This window comes from Mustela erminea, chromosome 6, assembly GCF_009829155.1.
Source record: "Mustela erminea isolate mMusErm1 chromosome 6, mMusErm1.Pri, whole genome shotgun sequence".
Classification (NCBI taxonomy): domain Eukaryota; kingdom Metazoa; phylum Chordata; class Mammalia; order Carnivora; family Mustelidae; genus Mustela; species Mustela erminea.
The window spans coordinates 26,017,764-26,040,056 of NC_045619.1; the positions used below are offsets into that span (position 1 = coordinate 26,017,764).

The following is a 22,293-nucleotide window of genomic DNA, read 5'->3' on the forward strand; positions in this document are numbered from 1 at the left end:
CATTCCATCATGATCTTGTCCCATGTTAGGAGGCCTGTACCAAAGATGTGACCCTACTTCTCGTCTTTCTTGCCCACGGAGATTCCTGAGTGTGTCCACAGTAACTCCTAGCTATCTCTGGAATCTGTCCACTTCTCTCCATCCCTATCTGTCTCGGCACCCTCTTTCACGGTCCCCCCCACCGGGATCACCCCAACGGCTTTTCTTCTATCTGACTTTTCACAGCTCACTCCTTTCCTCTTCTAGACCTCCTCCACCTGTGGCCACATTCATTCATTCATTCATTCATTCATTCATTCAACAAAAATTTATTGATTGTAAATGGCTCTTTACACCAGACACTGTGCCTTCTTTGGTGTCTATTTTCTATCATTCTGCTTTCCATCTGTCCCTACCCCATTTGCCTGAACCACACAGAACCTCTTTTGGCTCTTTTGGCTTTTCTCTCTTACTAGCCATCATAATAGTTGATCTCTGCCTGGAACACTCTTCTCCCTTTTCTGCGGCTCCCCTCTGTTCATCCTCCAGGAAGATTTCCTCATTCCGTCAGCCACCGCCCAGGTTCAGTTAGGTGCCCCTTCCCTCCACTTCCCACGGGTCTCTGTGCATTCACACAACCGCATTGTAACAAATCGTCTACTTGTCTCAGCTGTCTTCCGGTCACCATATCCCCAGCACCTAGCACAGTGCCCGGGGCCATAGTAGATACTTGAAAAGTACTTCCTTTCTGAATGGATACAATGATGTTAAGGTGATAGAATATTAGCTGTCCTATTTTCTCATCTTGTCCAGGGTGTTCCCAGCTTTTCCGATCTCTGAATTACCTGAGCCCTTTGGGTAGGGTCCGCCCAATGGTCTCTAGCTTTACCCCATGGGTGTCTCCAGCATCGCCTTCTGCTGCCATCCTCCACTCACACGGAAGAGGGGATGCTGGAGTCCTAGGAGGAGGGAGAGCCAAGGGGAACAGCCAAGGGGAGGGGGGAGGTAGAGCGGGAGGTAGGCAAAGACTGAGTCTATGGGGGAGGGAGGCTAGACACTCTCCCTCCCATTCAACCTGCTTCCTGGGCCATCTGTGTTCAGGAGGTTCTCTTGCTTTCTTCACTTACAAACAAAAAAAACCAGCCAAAAGTCCACCTACCTTTGTAGGTCGCTCTCGTGGGAATGCTGCAGGTGCAGGGCTTGCTTGGTGGACTTTTACCCCTACAGAGCTGCCTGCCCGTGTCCGCGCTCTTCACCGCGCACTCCCACTCCGCGCGCCTGGGAGGGAAGCTTCCCACCACAGTCACTGTAGTCTGTGTGGGGAAGAAGAAGATTCAGGAACCACGTCGTTGTTTTCATACCCTCTCCATCCATCCTCGAGCCTTACATGAACTCACCCTCTGACATGCCAGACAAGGAGAACTTCTCAGACCGGAGATGTAAAGAAAGAGATGTTTCACCCACTATTTGCTTTGCCCTTCTGTGAATCTCATATTCCTATTCTCGGACCGTTTTTTTCTGCTCTGTGTGTATTTTTCTTATCAGTTTTCAAGAGCGCTCTGTAGAGATAGTAATCCTTATCTGTCCATATTTCTGACACGTTTTCTCCTAATCTCTTTGTCTTGCAACTTGTACATGTGGTTATCTTTTACCCCACACGACGTTTTTATGGTATCATGTTTTTATCTTGGTTTTAAAGTTATTCCCAAACTTTAGCTTATAGACAAGTATAAAATTGTTCCACCATCTTTGTTTTTCTTTTTTTTTTAAACTTCTATCTATAACCTATCTGGAAGGTATTTTTATGTATAGTATGAGATAAGAGTCCATCTTTACTTTTATCCAGATGGTTAATCAGTTATGTCATAACCACTTACTTAAAAAATACCCTCCTTTTCTCACTGACCTGAAATACTGCTTTTGTCATATATTAAATTACCATGTATCTAGAATCTATTTCTGAATTCTGCTCTGTTCCAATTATCTATTGATTTACTTCTATCCCAATGTCAAGCTTTTACTACTGTGATTTTAAATATATTTAACATCTGAAAAGGCAAATCTCTATCGTTATTTTTGTAATTTTCTTAGCATCTCCTAGACATCGCTCTTCCATATAAATTTTAAGATGATCTTACCCAAACTGGGTGGGGAGACAATGAATTTAATTGGAATTGTATTAAGTATATGCATCAGTTTTAGGAGATCTTATATATTTGTGATATTAAGTATTCCCATCCAAACACGTGATTTTTTTTTTTTTTTCATTTGTTTCTGTTTGGGCCAGGGTTTATTTAAGAAGTTGGACCTTGATTTCCTGGGTGCTAAAATACATTTTTCATTTCTTTATTTCTTACCGGTACTGTTATTAGATTATAGTTAAGGAAGGAGACCTATGAAATCTATTTAAAATTAAGGATTCATTTGCGGGCAAACATACAATCAGAGTTTTGGGGTGGGAGGCTATATGTATGTGTGTGTACACAGATGGACACAAAGAGAAAACTTTGAAATTTCCCCTAAAGCAACTTCTTCCCAAAAGGAATTACCTAAACAAACTAGGCAGCCAGTGCTCATGTTGAAAGAGGAAAGTTATCCCACCACAAAAAAGTAATGCGGTGTGATGGGATAGAAATGTTAATGTTACAGTGGTAATTGTATGGCAATAGATCAATGTATCAAACTAACCCATTGTACATCTTAAATTTACACAATGTTAGGTGATTGCATTTCAGTTAAAAAAAAAAAAAGAAAATGAAGGTCAGGGGAAAAAAAGGAAATTCAAGGAATTAATACACCAGTGGTAGACTCCTTTGGCAGCAGGTGCATGAAAGGGATCTGGTGGGAAGGTGGGCTAAGCATTAGAAAGATGGGAGCAGGGGAGTGGTAATTTGCCAGCTATGACGAAGAGCCATAGCCCCAGACACCCTGGGAGGTGTTCATCTTCTGTTATACCTCTGACTTTCACCTGGACTTCAAACTCTGCTGTCTCTTGTCCTCGAATAAGCTTGCTACATCTAATCTAGTCCTGGGGTCAGCACCATCTTTCCATTTTCAAGACACTCTGTTTCTCAGCCGTAAAAACTTGCCAGAGAAGGAAAGTTCTTATAATCCAGCCTTAACTAGACTGAAACCCAACCATCTCTAGCAGACTAGAGCATAACAACGAAACGAAACCCAGAGTACTCCCACTAGCTCACCTCCAATAAATGGCTGAGCTCTCATTCATGCTGCTTCCTTCGACCCAGATGCACACACATCTCAACACATGATCATATATTATCCTGTATGCATACAGGCCTTAAATTTATTTCATTACTCAAATGCTACAACAACAGAATCAGAAATCCTTGTGAAATCAAATTTTCCATATTTCCTTCCAATTCTCACATAGCTTTTACGTAACCATAATCATTGCATTTATTGGTTTCCTATTTATCAATCTCTTAACACACGCCAAGGGCGGTGCAAGGTGTTAAGTGCTTTAGTGAACAAAATAGCTGTGGTTCCTGCCCTCGAAGAGCTTATAGTCTAGCAGAAACATGGGGATGTCACCTTTCAGAAACTGGATGGCCATCTGGTGTGAAGAGATCTCCAAGATGGGATAGAAGCCTGGGCTAGGATGGTACAGTAGAGAAGGAAAGAACTGACAGATTCAGGATACTCTTTAGCAGTAGCATGGGGCAGGACGAGAAGTAGAGTCTGTGGATATGGCGGATTTGGGTAAGGAAAGCAGATGGAAAGAAGTACCGTGTACTGAGATGTGACACACCAAGGGAGAGGCAGACTTTGGGTGGAAAATGCAAGATTTCAATTTTGTTTGCCTGTAGTTCAAGATAGTTGTGTAATAATCAAGAGATAGGTCAAGTTAGATATGGGCCTGGAACTCAGAACAGCAATCTGGGCTAGAGATAAAGGAGACAATGAACACAGAGACAAGATATGAAGACGAGGGAGTGGATAAAATGGTCTTTAGAGAAAGTAGAGAGCTAACCACAGGAAGAGTCCAAACGGGGTCTAAAACAACTCCAGTATTTAGAGTCAAGGAGAGATGAAGCCAGCAAGGGAGGCTGAGGCATGGCCAGAGAGAAGGAAGAGAGCATGGACAGGGTGTGCCAAGGGAGCGAGGGCAATGGGAGAGGTTTCAAGAACACAGCCAACAGATGAAGTAAGAGGAGGACTTACAGTGTCTGCTGGAATGGCTACAGGGAGTTCGCTAGTGATCTCAGCAAGAACAGTTACAGGGGAACTCTGGAGCAGAAGCCAGGCTGGAGCTGACCTGAAAATAGCAAGTTTTTTCAAGTGGAAGGAGAGGGTAGCCAGGGACCTGAAGGTATTTTTTGTGTGAGTGTGGGTTCCAGGCAAGTAGGGATAAAAAGCTGACACCTGGCTTAATAAACCTGACTTGGGAATCCTTATCAGGTTGACAGCTCCTGCCCCAACTAAGCTGGATAGAGAGGGAATGAAGACACAAAGAGTCAAATGAAATAGAGAGTTTGAATGTCAATTAGCTGGTAATTCCCCCAGAGCCAGAGAGCTTGCTGTACAACATTCTAGCAGGTTGGCAGACCTTATTTTACTTAACCATTCTGCTTATTGCCAAACAATGTGGTTATTTCCAGGTTTCTCAGTCTACAAAACTACCGAAATGGCATCTGCATGCTTACATTTTTGCTTCTTTCAAGTTACTTCTTCAGAATTTAAAGCCTGGAATTAGTGTTTCAAATAAAATGAATATACTTATGACTTTTGAAACAGAACAGCAAATTGCTCTCCAAAAAGGCTGTACTAATTGGCATTGCCAATGCCAGATGTTAGCATATCTTATCACTTTAATTTGTATTTATTAGATAGCTAGTGAAGTTGAACATATTCCCCTAACTATGTCTAACTCTTTAAACCTCCTCTTGTGAGAATGTAAGCTTTTGTCCACTCTGGTGGCCTGGTGTTTATCTTTTTAATTTCTCCTGGATTTAATATCTTGCAATGAATATCTTGCCTGCTGCAAATGTTTTCCTGAATTGTGCTTTAGTTATCTTTCTTGTTATATATTTTGAAATGACAAGTATATGAATGTTTTCCCTTTGTTAATGCATACTACATTGCTTCAGAGCTAAGGAAATTATACTTCCAATTATCTGATGCCCATTTCTATTTTCTGTTTTTTAGGGTTAGCTTTTTCTATGAATTTCTTAATTAGCTTAAATTTTTATATTTAATATAAAATACGAATTGTTATCTTTCCATATTGTAAGTCTGTTATCTCAGCCTCTTTTAGGAAATAATTCTTTTGTTCCTTCTTAGTTTATGATATCTGATCTTACAATTTTTACATTTATTTCTGAGCTTTGTAGCCTATTCCCACGATCTATATTCCTACTTTTAAACAGAATCATGGGTTGAGTTATTGTCGCTATCTACAAGTTTATAATTGTATGGAAATGGTCTAGCTTAAATACATTTCTGTTTTTCCAAAATACATTTTGGATATTCTCGACCAGTTCTTAGTACTCCAGCTGAAATTTATATTACTTTTAAGAAAAAGTCTAATTCCAATCTTTACTGGGATGACATGAAATCTAGAAAATAGGTTGAGGAAAAAATGACATTTTTATGATAGCTTACTGACCAGATACGTAGTATGTGTCTGGATGTATTCAAGATGTTTTTTCCTAACTTCCAAGAAAATACTTTGTGTGTTTTTGCTTTTATTTTTATTTATGCTTTTTTTTTATTGGTAAGGTTTTTCTATCGTGAGTTATAAACAGCTGCAATAGACCACTGCCCCACTAATTACCATTAGAAAGAACGCTTAAGGCAAGCTATTGCGTAGCCCAAATTTCTGTTTTTGGTAGCTGTCTTCAACATGTATCTTCCAGTGAAAGTGATTTTAAAATATAGGGTATACACCTCACCCTTTAAGTTCATGCCTGAGTATTTTGGTTATTGTCGATGAATGGGATCTTTTATTAATTGACCTTAACTCCTTTACCTCATTTGATGTTATTGATATTTGAATGTTTGTTGAACATTTAGCACTTTTATTTTAATTAGAGTAATTTTAAAAGCTAATATATTTAGATTTGGAAGATATACAACCACTTCAGATGAGCAAATAGGGATACTTTTTAATCTATTCCTTTCCCATAACTATATCTTACTTGTCTCTTGTGTTACTGCACCAAACACAACTTTAAAAACAATGCTCGTTGCATCAGTGATGGTGGAAGTCCTTGTTTTCAATCTGATTTGTAAAAGAATGTTTTTGGTATTTCTGCCTTAAGAGTCCTGTTGTTTGTAGGAGATACTTCTATTTCTATGTCTTTTCTGTTTTTATTAGTATTAGCCATTTTCACTGATTGTTACAATCTCTTTATAGGTAAACAAATGATTTTGCATAATGCAAAAATGGGATGTCACACATCCTTTTTGTGTTTGTGTATGTGAGAATTTCATTTTTCTTTTTTTTTTTTTCCTACTTGTCTCAGCCTTCCCTCTCACCACATCATCAGTCCCGCCATCAGGAGAGCCCATTTTTACGACCTAGTAAGAATTCGTTCATATTTTTTCTTCATGCGCAAATAATTATATAGAGACATAAACATATACAGTAGATCATGCTATATCAATAGCATATCATATATGCTATATATATCAATAGCATATATTGAGTTTTGATCAATACAAGATCATGCTACACATACTTTTCTGCATCTTGCTGTTTTTGCTCAACAAAACCTCACGAAATCCCTCCAAGCCAACTGGAATTGCTCCAATTATTTCTTGTTAATGCCGATTCTGTAATGAGGATGAGGATATACAATCTTCTAATTGATTTGTGTAAAGAGATGATGCTTCTTGGAAGCAGAGGCTCTGCATTATATCAGGGTCTTTCTGGACTCAGAAAGCTACTAGAATGTTACTAGGCATATGATGGGCAGGTAGCCAACACTCTTTGACCCAAGCTATAGACAGCCATCTCTGTAGATCAGGGTCCGGTATTACTTAAATCAACAAAGATCTGGAACTTTAGGGTAAGTCACAGATGACCACAAGAGTAGGAAATATTTTCAGACAATATGACTAAGCGATGGCATCACATGTCTTATCAATGTTATTAAAATAATCAGTCCAAAGTTGGTTTCAAAGATGAACTTTACTCAGATTACTAAATTCTTATCTCCTTTACCTTGAGAGCAATGGTAGCTGGAGAGCAAGGTAATGGTTGTGTGGGAAGCTTCTACAGGGATTTGGGTAGAGAAGAAAGCACTAGTGGTTGTCTGGGTGGTAAATATTTTTTGCAATGTTCCAAACTAGATAGAAATGGTGATTAATTTATACCAGCAAATCCAAAGATTGGTAAGCAAATTGCGTAAGCAGCATCTTTCATACAATAAACAAGCTACTTTCTCTTACTACCCTGAGCTGAAGTAGCACCCTTAAAATTTTCAAAAGGATTTTTAAAAAATCTTGCATAATCTTAACCATTTATCAGAGCCCTGGGTGTATTCAAACATCATTTTTTTTTTTTAAATCATTCTCTATCAGAACCAAAGTTAGCTATTTTTAAGACTGATAAGAGAAAAATTTGACCACACCTATGCTGAGATATCTAAGCATGTTCTTCACACAATTTTTTCAGTCTGACTCAGGGCTGGTGGAGTTTTGGATGAAGGCTTTGAAAGTTCTTTTTTCACAGCCTCCCCCCCAACCCCAACCTGCCGGAAGACAATAGAAAGTGGTAACAGCCAAATAACTTTAAATCCGTAAGTTCTGATCAGTTATGACTTGAAAGCTTTATTCTTTTATTATTTATCACTCATTAAATGCTCTGGCTCTCCTTTATTAAATGTTAAATCATCTTAAGTGGTATGGCTCTTGCTATTTGAAATGGCAAAGTGTACGGGAAAAGAGAAAGTGGCCCATTTCCTTGTTAATGTGGCATTCAAATAAAACAGAGCAAGCTCAACAGACAGGTCAACTGGCTGCTGATGGGGATTCTGTACAATTATTCATAATACAAGAACTATAATTAGGGAGAAAATGTCTCCTTACAGCACTGCTGAAATTACAAGGCAGGAATTCCATATTCCCATAGGGCATGGACCGTGCGTGAATGAGATGTTTGAATCATATGCTTCTCATTGCGTCCTTTCTCTTGGCCAGTGACAGGGCCAAGGGACTGCCAATGGTGGTATGGCCATAACAAGAGCCCACTGGATTTCCAAGGGACCACATTTGTAATATTCACTGGCCATGGTGGTTTCTTGCCCTCTCTCCCAGTACTGCTTAAAGCCATGTATATAAGACAGTTACCAGGAGAAGCCTGCATGAATTAGGGGAAGGGCCATAAAATAACATTCTACCCTTAAGTCACATTTAAGTAATCTTTTTTTTTTTTTTTAAAGATTTTATTTATTTATTTGTCAGAGAGAGAGAGCGAGAGAGAGAGCGAGCACAGGCAGAGTGGCAGGCAGAGTCAGAGGGAGAAGCAGGCTCCCTGTGGAGCAAGGAGCCCAATGTGGGACTCGATCCCAGGACGCTGGGATCATGACCTGAGCCGAAGGCAGCTGCTTAACCAACTGAGCCACCCAGGCGTCCCTTAAGTAATCTTTTTGACCATGAATCTGCACTTCCTTCTTCTTTTTTTTTTAAACAATACATTTTTCTACTACATTAATAGTTCTTTTTTTTCTTTAAATTCAATGAATGAGGGTAGTCTTCAGCTCTACAAGACAACAGACTCCATGAGGGCAGCTCACCATCTGTCTGTTCTCTGCTATTTCTCTAGCATCTCGCCCAGAGTACGGCATCTGCCAGGCATTCAGTATTAGTAACTAAATGAATGGACTCTCCTAACTAAGCTTCTTTAATGCTAGAAGATAATTCACACACAGAAGGAAGTTAGCATCAATTGTGCAAAATGAGACAACAGAGACAAATTATAATCTTTCTTCTTACCTTATCTTTACTGCTTCGGAATAGGTTAATTTGAGGGCACTTTTTAGCTCCCGACGAAATATCCAGCCAGTTTTCATGGTTCTCTGAGTGTACACAATCTTCTTTAAAAGTACACCTATCCAAAAAAGGAAAAGGCAACAAAACAGCAACCCCACACATGCATTAGTTAAAATATCTCATACTTGGCTTCAGTACAGAAAGGCAGGCTCTGTGCAGAGGGTTATTGATTTTGAGCGAGAATGGGAACGTGATGCTAAAACCATGAAAAGCAATGGGACCAGAACAGAGCATTTTTTCCATCATGTCTACAAGCAGAAAACCAATGCAGAAAACACGCTGAACTTTGGCTCCTGTGGCCTCTCTCGGGATGACATCATTAAACACACCCAAAGCACATCCTCTCGTGGATTCTAAAATTAAAGAGCTCCCTTCAAGAAAAACCTGGGTGCAAAGGACAAGTCCAAGAAATGGTTTACATATTATATAAATTTTAGGTCTGGGGCTCATTCCCAGAATATCAACCTACTGTGGGAATCTTTCTGTTATTAAGACACTAGTAAGGCCATCTTGTGCTTTGTAGTCTGAGAATTAAATATAAATATTTCGAGGGCAGAGTCTTCCCAAGAATGTGATAAGCCATTCTATAACCATCTGCTACAAAGCATTTATTTAGACAGACACCCAATTATATCGAAAGATATGGGAACAACACTTTCCAGGGCCACTTTCCCAAGTCTGGCAGCACAGAGGATGTCCCAAATAAATCTTAAGCTGTGGTTGGGGCCAAGTCCTCTAATAAACATGACCAGGAGCTAAGGGGGGGTAGGGTGGGGTACACTCTTTTGCTGGCTGTCTCGGCCACTCTAGGTCATGCTCACTTGGGAGCTCCTGCCTCACCAGAAAGGCCAGCAACCTGACAAAAAGAAGGAACAGCAAGGGCTGTGTTATGCTCAAAAGCCTTGAACTCCACAACTATTCCATTGGATAATATCAAGAGACCAGAACATCCTTGTTATCTACGCCTCCTCAAGGCCTGAGGTTAAAATGGAGGGGTTGAGGAGACCCAGCAACCGTGAGTTTGAAAAGAAATGGAAAATTCATGAATCACAAGATCGAAAAGCAGCCAAGTGATGAAGGCATTCATCTGTCCCTCCAAGGGTCGGAGAGGGGCGGGATGTGGTCCCTGAAAGGGCATCAGACTTCATAAGCATTTTACTTCCTCTTCTTCCTCTCCTCTCCTTTTTCAATTTGTACAAATGTAGGCCCCGTGGCTTCATCTCTGAGCTCTGTGCTCATTTGAATATGACAAAAATAGAACAGGAAGCCGGTGAGTTTCATTAAGCATCATCCTCGGGCACAGTACTTTGAGCAAGGGTTGGGGAACCCTGTTTGCTGGGAGCACATCTGCGTCCAAACTCCCCTACGTCTGTGTGGGCTCCTTCTCCAATGTCCTGACCATGGGGATTTTCATCAGCACTTTTCCAAAGCCATCAATTCATCCGACCCTTGATGGCTAGCTCGTCCGTCACGGACATTAAGTTCAAATTAAACGGCCTGTCGGTATCAGGGAGCATTTGCCACCGAGGGATAAGTGCGGCTGGATTGAAAAACAGGATGACGGAGCTGGTTTCTTATTCTATATTGGAAAGGGGTTATGACTGTCAAAAGTCCCAGCCTCTCCTGGGCACTCTGGTTTGTCTAAGACTCTGTCTGTTTGAAACAAAACAACAAAAAGCCAGTTCTGGGGAGACTGGAGTACAAATATTGTCGTGGGCTCTTAATGCTGCCTGGAAGTCAAGGCCTAAGGCTGCCAAAAAAACAAGTGTAAGATATTTCATACAAATAGTGCTGTAGTGTGCCAATTTGTAGGCAGAACACAGTAGTGCCACTGAGTTATCACCCCCCCTCCTTGCTGAACTCCTATAGCATTTCTTGTTGGAACTATACATTTTGGTATTTAATCATATGCTGTGTTGAATTACAACTTAACTGTTTCATATGTCGCTGTCATCTCCCCTCCACCCCCAAGTAAGCACTAAGCTCCTCAAAGGAAGGGAGAATGACTTTAAGATTTCTTCTACAAATCCCTCAGGGTCTGGCAGCACGATATGCAAATACTGGGATCTCAATAAATATTTCTGAATGGACAGATGAAATATGAAATCTCTATAGGTCCTTTCTGTGCGTGCTTTTTCTTTCCAAAATTTTCTTCTAATTTATGTCAGACTCTTCCTTATGACAAAGAGACTGTTTTTAATAGAAGCTCAAAGGTCCAATCTGGGGCCAGAGAGGAAAAGATTAGGAGTTTCCAGTTTATCTTTGGGGGGGGAAAAAAGAAAAAATACATAGCCAACCTTTTACTTCCCATTTTGTACAAGGTAGAAACAAAATCTAACCATGTTAAGCAATTAACATAAATTTCTTGCTTCTAAAACACCTCTGAAATTTCTAAACTCCCATTACTTGCTTCTCGCCAGTAAAAATAATAAATTTAAAAAAATGAAATAGCAAACCGTGACACCAAGAATGTACAACCAGATGGTCAACCAACAACAACATCTTATTACTTCTCCAATATTGCAGATTATAAAACCTTCATGACAGCACGTTACCCACACATTCACATTTCTTCAGGAGCGGGAGATCTTATAGCCCCCACATTTGAATAAAATAAAAGCAGTTATCCCCTCCTATGTGTCACAAAAGCAATGGTCAGGTGGTGTAGACACTTAAACCTTTGCCCAAATGAAATTAAAACCTCGCAGTCAGACACAGCTCTCCGTGAGGCTGATCCTCAGTGACGTGCTCTCAGGTAGGCTGATCTCTTAAGTGGCTTCATTTCAATTTCTTCAGGCGACAGATAAGGGGACAATGGGATTTGGATTAGACTGGGCATGGCAGGCAAATGACACATTTGCTTCCCTTCCTCTGTGTTACCGCTCAGGCCCCATCCTCTACTGAGGGTCTCCCCGGAAGCCCTTAGACTCCCAGTCACTGTTCTCTCTGGGATGGAGCCCTGCATCAGGCTCTCTGCTCAGCCAGAAGCCTGCTTCTCCCTCTCACACCCTCCTGCTTATGTTCTTCCCTCTCTCGCTGTGTCTCTCTCTGTCAAATAAGTGAATAAAAACTTTGAAAAAAAAAACCACAAGAAACAAACAAAAACAAAGCAAAACAATAACAGACTTTGACGTTGCCCACTCAACTATATGAGTGCATGGACCACCCCCTCCGTCTCCCCCCAACTCATGACAAAACTTTGTTCAAAACCCATCCAGGCTTCAACTCTTGAACAGAAAGGTCCCAGGCACTTGTTTCTAGGTTTGCTGCTCAGAATCCAGAAAGTACTTTTAAAGTACGGGTTTGCTTCCCGAGTTCGTGGAAATCTGTCTAAACTCAAATATCAGTGGGAAACCCACCCAGCAAGCACCTATGAGGAGGGAACCCTGTCCTATCCCAGGCACTGGCCCGCATGCTTACAGGCGGTGCTCCCATGTTAGTCCTTTAAGGCATGAAATAGAGGCTTGGAGAAGTGAGATAACGTGCCAACGTCACACAGCCACAAGCGACAGAAATCTGCCTACAGAGCCACCCACTTAGTCACCCATCTGCGTGGCCTCCTATGAACCTTAACTACCCACTTAATAAGGTGTGAAAGGGTAAAGGCATTCAGGGTGCCTGCTGGCTTCCTGGGGCCCCAACAGGGGTGGGGGAGGGTGGGGCTACGCCAGGATGAGCACCCCGGGGACTGACATTAGAGAAAGTCAGGCAGAGTCTGGAGGTTGAAAGGACAGCAAGGACTTGAGGGGGATGGGGGGATTCTGAGAGGCCTCTGATTTTCATCTATCCCTAGCCCTGAACACAAAACATCCATCTACAGGTTAAAATCCCAGGAGTCCCCCAATTTACAAACCTATTGTGCCCCCCCCATTTTGCTTGTTACCCACCTGTCTGTAATATGGACTACATCTTTCTCCCCACAGAAATAATGTTATAAACAGTGATTAGGTCCCCGGTTTAGCCCACAAAACCTATTTATCCATAATGTAACTTCAAGGCTGTACATTTGCAATAAAGAGTAGTAGGAAACAATGTGACTGCGGCCATTTGCATCGAATAACAGTTTTCTCCTACCTTACGGATTTGTATTTTTGCTCAGCTGGTAGTCTGGGAACACTGCCCAGCTGGATCGACTTTTAAATTTATTACTACACTATTATATTTATACATTATTTCTGGTTTTTTAATGGGTAGGATTTAAATTATTAATCGTCTTCATGCCAACATAAAGAACAGGGAGACCCACTTCTGAAAAAAAGAAAAAAAAAAACCTGAAGTTCCCAGGCAGATAAAATGCCTGGGGAACCTTGGAATCTGACTCTATCAGGCCAGAAAATCTCTCTCTCTTTTTTCTCATTCAGTGAGAGGCTATTGGTCCTTAGCACAACATCTCAGCTACCAAGGTAAATGTCACATACACAACTGCTGGTAAAAACTTGTAAAATAATATAAAAATAAACAGAAGGCTACTTTTCTCTAGTCACCAAATGAAGCAGTATAATCAATACTACAATAAGCAAAAAGCTTCAGACCCACAATTCAGGTGTCCCTGAAATTACTTACCATAGTGTTTGTAAATATGAGTTTTAAAAGTTAAGTGACAGATATCAGAGCCCTGAAAAACTAGGATAAAAGTGAATTTGGGCATGTAAGTGAGCTCCTCTGTCATTAGTATTTGACACCCTGGGACCATGGAGGCCTTTTCTCACCTACTCTCGGAGTTATGACTATCCAACTAGGTCAGCAGCATGCCAGAACACTTCATCGTTTACAATCTTTGAGTTAACACTTCCCTTTTGAGAAGCCCAAAGAGCAACCCAAAGCTTATTACCGTGCAAAAATTGCCCCAAATCCTGACAGAATTTAATAGGGAATTTTTTCTTGTGCCCCGCAGGGTACAGTATCCTGGCCTCAGTTCAGAGAGGGCTCCAGGGCTTGGATGGTGCCAACTAGACACCTTGCCAGCCGCCCCTCCCTAGGGCGATCCCTTTCCTAGGACTTCGGCCTCCTTCCAATCAAAAAAAGAAAAAAAAATCCCACATCAACACATAAACTATCCCATAACTTGCACGACTTCAACATTATCACACTCACTCTTGCTGACAGAAAATGTAAGCTGCTAATAACAACATTGGCAAAAATACATGGAAACCCCTGGAGGACTGTCCCCAAGGATCTACCACACCTGAGTCTCTGCTGGGTCCCGGACATTCACTCCGAATGTCAAAATCCACAGCACAGTGTCATGGCCCTTCTTCTGGAGACAGCCTAGGACCCTGTCCTTCCTCTAGGAGCCCCCAGGGGAATCAGGTGGACCTCAAACTTCCCACTCAGAACCCATAGGTGCCCGAATGGGCATGGTGGGGGAGGAGGCATCTTCCCTGCCTCCATCCTCAAAAAGCTCACTCTGCAATAGAACCCTGAAATGGAAACTCTGAACTCAGAAATGTAACTTCTACTTCCTGCCGCTGGACTTTCAGCAGCATCCCCTAATCTAATTGTTTGCCAAAAGCAGACAGTCCCATAACTAAATACCAGGTAATTGGCTTGAATGTGGCGTTGGTGTGACCTATTCCAAAGATTCTATACTGATATCATATCAGAAAACTTTTAACAAGAAAACAATCCAGCCTCTCTCTCTCAGGGAGCAGGAGGCTGTGTCCATACCGGGGGTAAGGTTTGGCTCCAAGAGCATCCCAAGGTCTTCTGCTAAGGGATTTCAAGCAGATGCCTGCATTTTTAGGAAAGGCACAGAGGAAGAGCTAGATGGTCCCCAAAATATGGGGGCTCTTATTGACATCATCAGTCCAAGAGACAAAGAAACCAAACTCGACCAAATAGAAGAGAATAGGATGGCCCCCCGGGGCAAACTACATGCTGAATCCAGGCCCCCATAGTCAGGAAAGGGGAATACCAAAACACCAGATCCAAATAAGTGCTGGGGAATCTGAAAAATTGGACCTCCATCACTGGAGCCAAAAGGTAATCTGCATGATCAAATTATGCTAATTCCAGAAGCAATTTAGAAGACCTTTTTAAAAAAAAAAAAAATGAAACCATCTCACATGCTAGGGCCACCTTTCATGTAATGTGATTCATTTAGTCTTCATAACAAACCTATGAAGTAAGAACGATCATTGGCCCTGCTTTACAGATGGGGGCAACTGAGGTGCAGAAGGCACCATATTGCTTTCCCAAGGTCATGGGGTTAGCAAGCCGAGTGCCTGAGACATGAAAACCAAGCAGTGCCATTTCCTACATCTGCGGTCTCATTTATACGCCTCTATAGCCTCGCACAGAAGCTAACACTTACTGAGCTCTTCCTGCAGGCTAGGCACTGCTCCTGAGGCTTCCCAGAAAGCAACTCACTGATCCTTACAACCACCTCAGGAAGTAGACATTATTATTATCGGCTCCCCCGCAAGGATGAGGAAACTGTAAGGCAGAGTGGTCAGGTGGCCCGGTGTGAACCTCAGCAGTCTTTACTCCTGTGCCAAATTCCTCAAAGTTTCCAAGAACTTCCCAGGATAATGGCATCATAAATGCCAAGATAAAAGTCAACAGGTCCTCCTCGAGCACGGGCCACATAGGAAAATATAGGTTTTAGTCACTTCTCAGAAAACCAGTGTTCTTTGGGTTGTTCTGGAGGTATCTAAAGTAGGGTCCTGTTGTTAAGAGGTTTGGGAGACACTGGGCAAATAAAATTAAACTAATCTCTCTGCTGCAGGACTTCTCAGAGCCTTGGCTATACTGGGGTGCTTTGTAACTTTCCAAGACAGGAATGAATGATGCAACATCTTCCAACTTTTTTAGAAGTTCTCATCATGCATACTGGGAAATATTGCCTGAACTTGGTCAATGAACAGTAATTCAAACAGTGGATCAAATTAGAAAATTTGGGTCTTCCTTGGCTTTTTTTCTCAACTCTCGGATTCAGCGGTAATGACCTATTAATTCTAAGCATTCCTCTATGTTATCTCCTATATTCTACCCTCATCCATCACCTTGTAGCTGGGCTCCTACCTTGCCAACTCTAGTGCCTCCAATCAGCCTCCAGACAGACATCTAGGTCATTCTCAAGCACAGAGCTGATCATAGCACTTCCTACTTAAAATAACCTTCAATGGCACTCTTTTGCCAGCATCAAACTCCTCTTCCTATGGGTCTTTTATGACCAGGAGCCTAGAACACACATTTCCACGGTCATGTCTCTACCCTGGCACTAATATCTAGCTCCTGCCTTCTTCTCCAAACTCATCCCTAGGCAACTGTGGATTGATGAGTCTGTCTATTTGATTAACATGTGCAGTGCAAACACGCCTGGCTGTCCCTAGCATATGCTGCTCCCACAGGCCCCAGAATGCCCTTGAGCCTGCAGTATACTTGGTGAAATGGTGTTCCTTGTTCAAGGCGAGTTCAAAGTCACTTCCTCCATGATGTCTGCCCAAGCTCCGGGCAAAGCAGTAGCTCTCTCTGCTGTGTTCCTGTGGCCCCTTACATGTGCTCCAGGTGTATACAGCACATCGCATTCACTGCTGATTGCCTGTCTCTCCCACTAGACAGCAGGTCCCCCAAGGGAAAGACCCACCTCATTCACCTTGGCCCCCCCAGGACCTAGTGCTGTATTTGGCATTTGCACCACAAATGTTTACTGAGCACCCACCAGACACCAAAGACCATAGTTGGCACTGTGGACACATTAATGTATCAACCCATTAGAATCCCCCTACTAATGAGTTTACATTCCAGCGAGAAAATAAACAGTAATTTAAAATAATTTTAAATTAAGGTAGGTCTTCTGCAGAAACCAAGAACATGGCACAGAGGAATTACTTCAGATTGGCCAGGAAAGGTGACATTTTAATTCAGAGGTCTAGGATGAAAACCATCAAGTCACATCAAGAATAACAGGAACAGCATTCCAGGGAGAAGGAACAGCATGTTCCACTTAAAGCTTGGAACTCTGTTCTCTGCGAGGAATTGACTAAAGGACAGACTGGCTAGCACACAAAGGAGATAATGCTTCTGCCAGTTACACACCAGTGTCGTGGCAAGTCATGTGCCCCCTCTGTGTCTCGGGCTGTCCACCTGCAGAAATGCAGATATTAATGGTTTCTACCTCATGGGATTGTTAGCAAAATGTGCATCTATTTAATTGAGGCTTACAATACTGCCTCAGTATATAGTAGTCATTGTTGTGATACTTATTACTCGGGCAAGTGAAACAGACTTCACGCAAGCATTTGGATGACATTAAGCTACGCAAACACAAAATGGTAATGACGAGGCAGGGATCGGGGCAGTGGGGCTCTCCGGACAGCCCTCCGGCATCACTCACATGTGCCGGGTCAACATGCAGCGTACCTTTCCTCCATAAGGAGGCAGCCCCAGTTCAAGGCTTCTTGGAGGATTCTCAATCACAATGTGCCTTCCTCCCAAGACGAAAGGGCTCTCTGGGGTCTCCCCAGCCTCAAGCACCGCCTAGGAGCCCTTTCCACGGTGTACGGACAGTATTGGCTTGGTGGACGCTTTCCGCCCTAACCTGTGAGCTTCTCCGGGGCAGAGCCTCATTCGTCGCTTTTCCCCAAGGGCCTCGTTCAGAGCCTGACCCACAGCCCGAATGCAACAAGCGTTAGCCGCACTGAATTAAGAATTCAATTTTAAAGTGACTAAAATTCTTGACTATGTCTCCATGATACCAGCGTAAGTTGTTTCATTGATTTTTGTTCACTGGGCTGGCCTGTTAACTGGCCTGGTGGAAAACCAGCCTTTGTCTTAAAACTCAGAGCTATTTAGCACACATAAGACACATTTGCAGACTGAAACCCTCACACAAAAGGGATCTGTAGCCTGCACCCCATGTGGTTCTTTTGTGGGTGATGAGTTTACTGAAGCTGGCTTTTTTTTTTTTTTTTTTTTAACTTCCAAACACAAACCACGAGCTGAAGAATTTAAGGGAGGGTTTTTAAAAATACATAACGTGGTAATAAACATGGGAAAATGGTGCCTTTTGAGTCAAGAAGATCTGGGCTCAAAGCTGCTCTGCCCCCACATGCCTTTGCCACTCTGGACCTCCATTTCCCCGCTGGGAACGCAGGTGGCCCCTCTTCCTGGGACAAATAGTGAAGGCCTCATCGGGCCTATCAGAAACGGTCCCCTCTCTATACAGCCAAACATAAGCACCTCAGCTTTACAAAACATTACAAAAGCAAAACCATGAAAGGCCGCCTGGAAGGCTTCCAAAGAAGATGGGAACATTGTGTTTGAAGCTGGAGAAGGTGCTGGGAACAGGACATCTTCTAGGTCACAGAGACAAGTGAAAACATTTGAGGAATTTTTAAAAGCCAATCAATACATACTTATGAAAGTGCCTGCTGCCTGAGATAAGGTCATTTCAAAAAAAAAAAAAATCTATTCCATTAAAACATGTATTTACTAAAAGGGGCGTTCCTAATGGTCCTTGTTCCAAGTCAGAGAACATCAATTAAAGAGATGGTGTGGGTAAGCAGTTTCTTTGGACCTCGGCGGCCAGCACTTCCAAATAAAACTGGCTTCTGAGTAAAGTGAGCCTCCTCCCTGGTCGACCTCTGCCAGCTCTCAGGGTACCAAGGGCTGTGCCCCTCGATGATTTCATCCTCTCTCCACCTTCTGCTTTGAAAGGAGTAGGATTTGTTCACAGCTCCTGACAGCGGAGGTGATCAGGAAGAATCCAGGGGATCTGGGTTCACCTGGGACCCCCCCTCCACTGTGAGAAGGCCCCCCAATCCCTTTCAGCATTCTTGCTAACCCTGATGCATGGGTTGGGCCTCGGCCAGGGTAGTTCAGGACTGCCCTGAGGTCCAGAATCATACTCCTCTTTACTCCCCACTGTTTCCACCCTACAGACAGTTGTCCTACTTGCTTCTACACAATTAGTCGGCACACTGGGGTCCTCACCCAAGAAGGAGAGGTCGCCGCCAGATCCCATGATTACCATGATCGCTGCCATTCGCATGGCACTGGACCATCAAGGAGGGTCACTGTCCAGGCTGCAAGCACAAGGACACACCCCGGATCAGGAGGAGAGGGGGAGCAAACACAGAATGAGAACCACCTGTCTGAAACTCTCTTCTTGGCCACTTGGCTGGCAGTGGCCGTACCCATGAAGGGGGACATCTCCAGCTCAAGTCTTGGCTCAGACACGTCCTTCCAGTGAGGCCTTCGGGGACCACTCGGGTTCCAACAGCAACCTCTGGTGCCTCCAGCCAGGAGCCCCCTACCCCTGTCCTCGGCTGTATTTTTCTTCAGAACACTGATCACCATCTGACGTGCTCTCTCTTTCTTCATGCTCACACGGTCCCTCTTCCCTCGTGTGGTGAGTTGAACCACGTTCCCTCAACATTCACGTCCACCCAGAACCTCAGAAAGTGACCTGATTTGGAACGAGGGTCTGTGAAGATGTAATGCAAGGATTCCAGGAGGAGAGCCTCCTGGATTCAAGGTACCCAGTGACCGGCGCCTGGAAAAGAGAAAGTGGGGGGAGGTCTGGAGACACAAAGAGGAAAAGCCCGTGTCATGAGAGAGCCAGGAAACACCAGGAACCCCCTACGGCTGGGAAAGGAGAGGGAGCTCTCCCTCCTTGAGCCCTCAATTTTGGATTTCTAGGTGAGGGAATGCATCTGTGGTGTTGTAAGCCCTTACATTGTGGTCCTAGGCTAGGGCAGCCTTAGGAAGGCAACACCCCGTCAGAAGGACCTCCACGAGGGCAAAGACTTACGGCTGTGCCGTTCCCTGTGGTAGAATCCTAGTGCTTAGAACAGCGGCGGCCACACATTAGGTTCTTGACAGATACTTGCTAACTGAAAGCAGGGATGCTCACACTTTGAAGGTGGAAGGCTTTCTACAAGTCAGGTAGGCTCTGAGTCCTGTCGTTTTTGTTAGGCAGAGCCAGTCATCCACCAAGGGTCTTTTTAGACCTAGCTCTTCCCTCTACTGCCACAGGGACAATATCCCTTCCTTGTTCCCCTTCCCTTTCCCTACAGCGGTAGGTGAAGGCACTGACTCTGGAGATTGAGCTAGGTTCTGCTACCTGTGCGACCCGACATCAATGAAACCCTCAAAGACACCCACGTCTCCATCCCTGGGACCTGGGCATATGTTCCCCTGCACAGCTAAAAGGACTTTGCAGATTAAGGATCTCAAGATGGGGAAATTGTCTTGGAGGATCAGTGCGGACCCAAAGTAGTCACAGGGGGATCGAGCGGAGGCAGGAAGGTCAGAGTCCGAGAAGGGGACATGACAATGGAAACAGATTTCAGAGCCCAAGAGATGTGAGGGACTCTGTTGCCGACTTGGAAGACACAGAAGCAGCCATGGGCTAAGGTGGGCAGTCTCTCCCAGAAGGTAGAAAAGACAAGGACATGAATTCTCCCTCTGGCCTCCAGAGGAAACACCGCCCTTTCATCACCTCGATGGTAGCCCAGGGAAACCCACTGCAGCCTTCTGACTTCCAGAACTGTAAGGCAATAAATGCCTGATGTTCTAAGTCACTAAGGTTGTGATCCTTGGTTACCGCAGTAGTGGGAAAGGAACATACAACCTGAGGCTGTTTCCTCCTCCCTAACGTGGGGATGGTCCTAGTACAGACTTCACAGGACGGCGGGAGGACTATGTGTATAGGGCATGGGGCGCAGGGCACAGTGTCTGGTGTAGAGTGAGCACATCCCCCCACCCACCCACGAAGAGTGGGCCTGGAGTCGGGGCAGGCTTCTCGGAGGAGGCACACTGCGACTGTCCTGAAGGGTCTGTGGGCACACCCTAGGGGCTCCTCTACGGAAAGCCCTCAGTGGGCATCTCTGTCGCGCACTGTCCACCGCCCAGGAGGTCAGACCCGGCCGCAGGAATGCCGACCTCACAAGAGTGTGCTTGTGGGTTGCCATGCCCCAAGGGTTACCTCGGTTGAGTTTTTGAGCAGTCACAGCTTATGGCCCTTAGAGTCAAAAAAATGGCCGGGGAGGCTTGAGGAGAGAATGTCTCTTGGAGGAGCGAGGGCAGGCAGACCCAACAGGACAGCAGTGTAAGGAACTGGATAGGGCCATAAGCCAATCCTATAACTCTTTCTTGCTTGTTTATTTGTTACTCCAGGCTACTGGGGACAAATTCATTTAGCAGTCACATTTCTGTTTTTCTCTCTCTTTTTTTTTTTTTTTTAAAGATTTTATTTATTTATTTGACAGACAGAGATCACAAGTAGGCAGAGAGGCAGATAGAGAGAGAGGGAAGCAGGCTCCCTGCTGAGCAGAGAGCCCGATGCGGGGCTCGATCCTAGGACCCTGGGACTATGACCTGAGCCGAAAGCAGAGGTTTTACCCACTGAGCCACCCAGGTGCCCCCTGTTTTTCTCTCTTGTATTCAAAATCCCCTCTGGTACTCCCAGTCCTTCAGGAAGGCTGACTGTGGGACTAGCCAGAAAGCCCTGTTGTCATGCCAGGTCAAGGAATGATCTACCAGCAGCAGCTGGTGGGGGCTGCTCAAAGGTTTTCCACGTATCTACATGGAAGAAACCTGTAGAAGAATATGGACGAGTGTCAGGCTTACACGAATCCTCCAGAGGCACTAAGACACCCTTTAGTTAATGTGCCTACTGATTAGCAGCCTGACCCTACACAGTCCCTGTGCAGAGTAGGGCACGACAGGGTAGGACAGAAAAGAAGCCTGGCCTTTCCTGCACAGCCCGTTTTCTGAAGAGGACCAGCCCTGATTCCCTTATGGGACTGGGACCAGAGCAAGCGGAGCCCCATGGTCATGCTGGGACTGGTGGGAAGTGCATGAAAGCTGGAGAAGGAGCGGCCAAGTGGATGACTCAGGAGGAGACTGGAGATAAGCTCGTTGGTTATGAGACAGACATGTCACGGGACAGTGGAGCCTGGAAGGTATGCGGCTGGGGAGTCTGATGAAGCTGATGCTTGGGGTAGTGCTAGACCCTGCCATCAGGATGATCTTTTTATTATTTTTTATTTTTTTAAAGATTTTATTTATTTATTGGACAGACAGAGATCACAAGTAGGCAGAGAGGCAGGCAGAGAGAGGAGGAAGCCGGCTCCCTGCTGAGCAGAGAGCCTGATTTGGGGCTCGATCCCAGGACCCTGGGATCATGACCTGAGCCGAAGGCAGAGGCTTAACCCACTGAGCCACCCCGGTGCCCCAGGATGATCTTTTTAAAACACAAAGATGATGCTGTCCTCTGCTGAAAACCCTTTCATGGGTCTCCGGAACCCCCTAATATGCAGTCCACACTCAGGGCCCTTCACACCCTGG

The 22,293-nt window shown here is 44.1% G+C and overlaps 1 protein-coding gene across 1 annotated transcript in view; it reads right to left on the reverse strand.

Moving 5' to 3' along the window:
• The window catches only part of PLXNC1 (plexin C1), a 143,045-nt gene that overhangs the window by 80,143 nt on the left and 40,609 nt on the right, over window positions 1-22,293 (reverse strand). The window contains exons 5-6 of the mRNA XM_032346762.1: window positions 8,941-9,055; window positions 1,139-1,292 (exon numbers count right to left, since the gene is read on the reverse strand). Of these exons, the coding sequence (XP_032202653.1) occupies window positions 1,139-1,292; window positions 8,941-9,055 (269 nt within the window). The remainder of the gene's footprint in view (window positions 1-1,138; window positions 1,293-8,940; window positions 9,056-22,293) is intronic.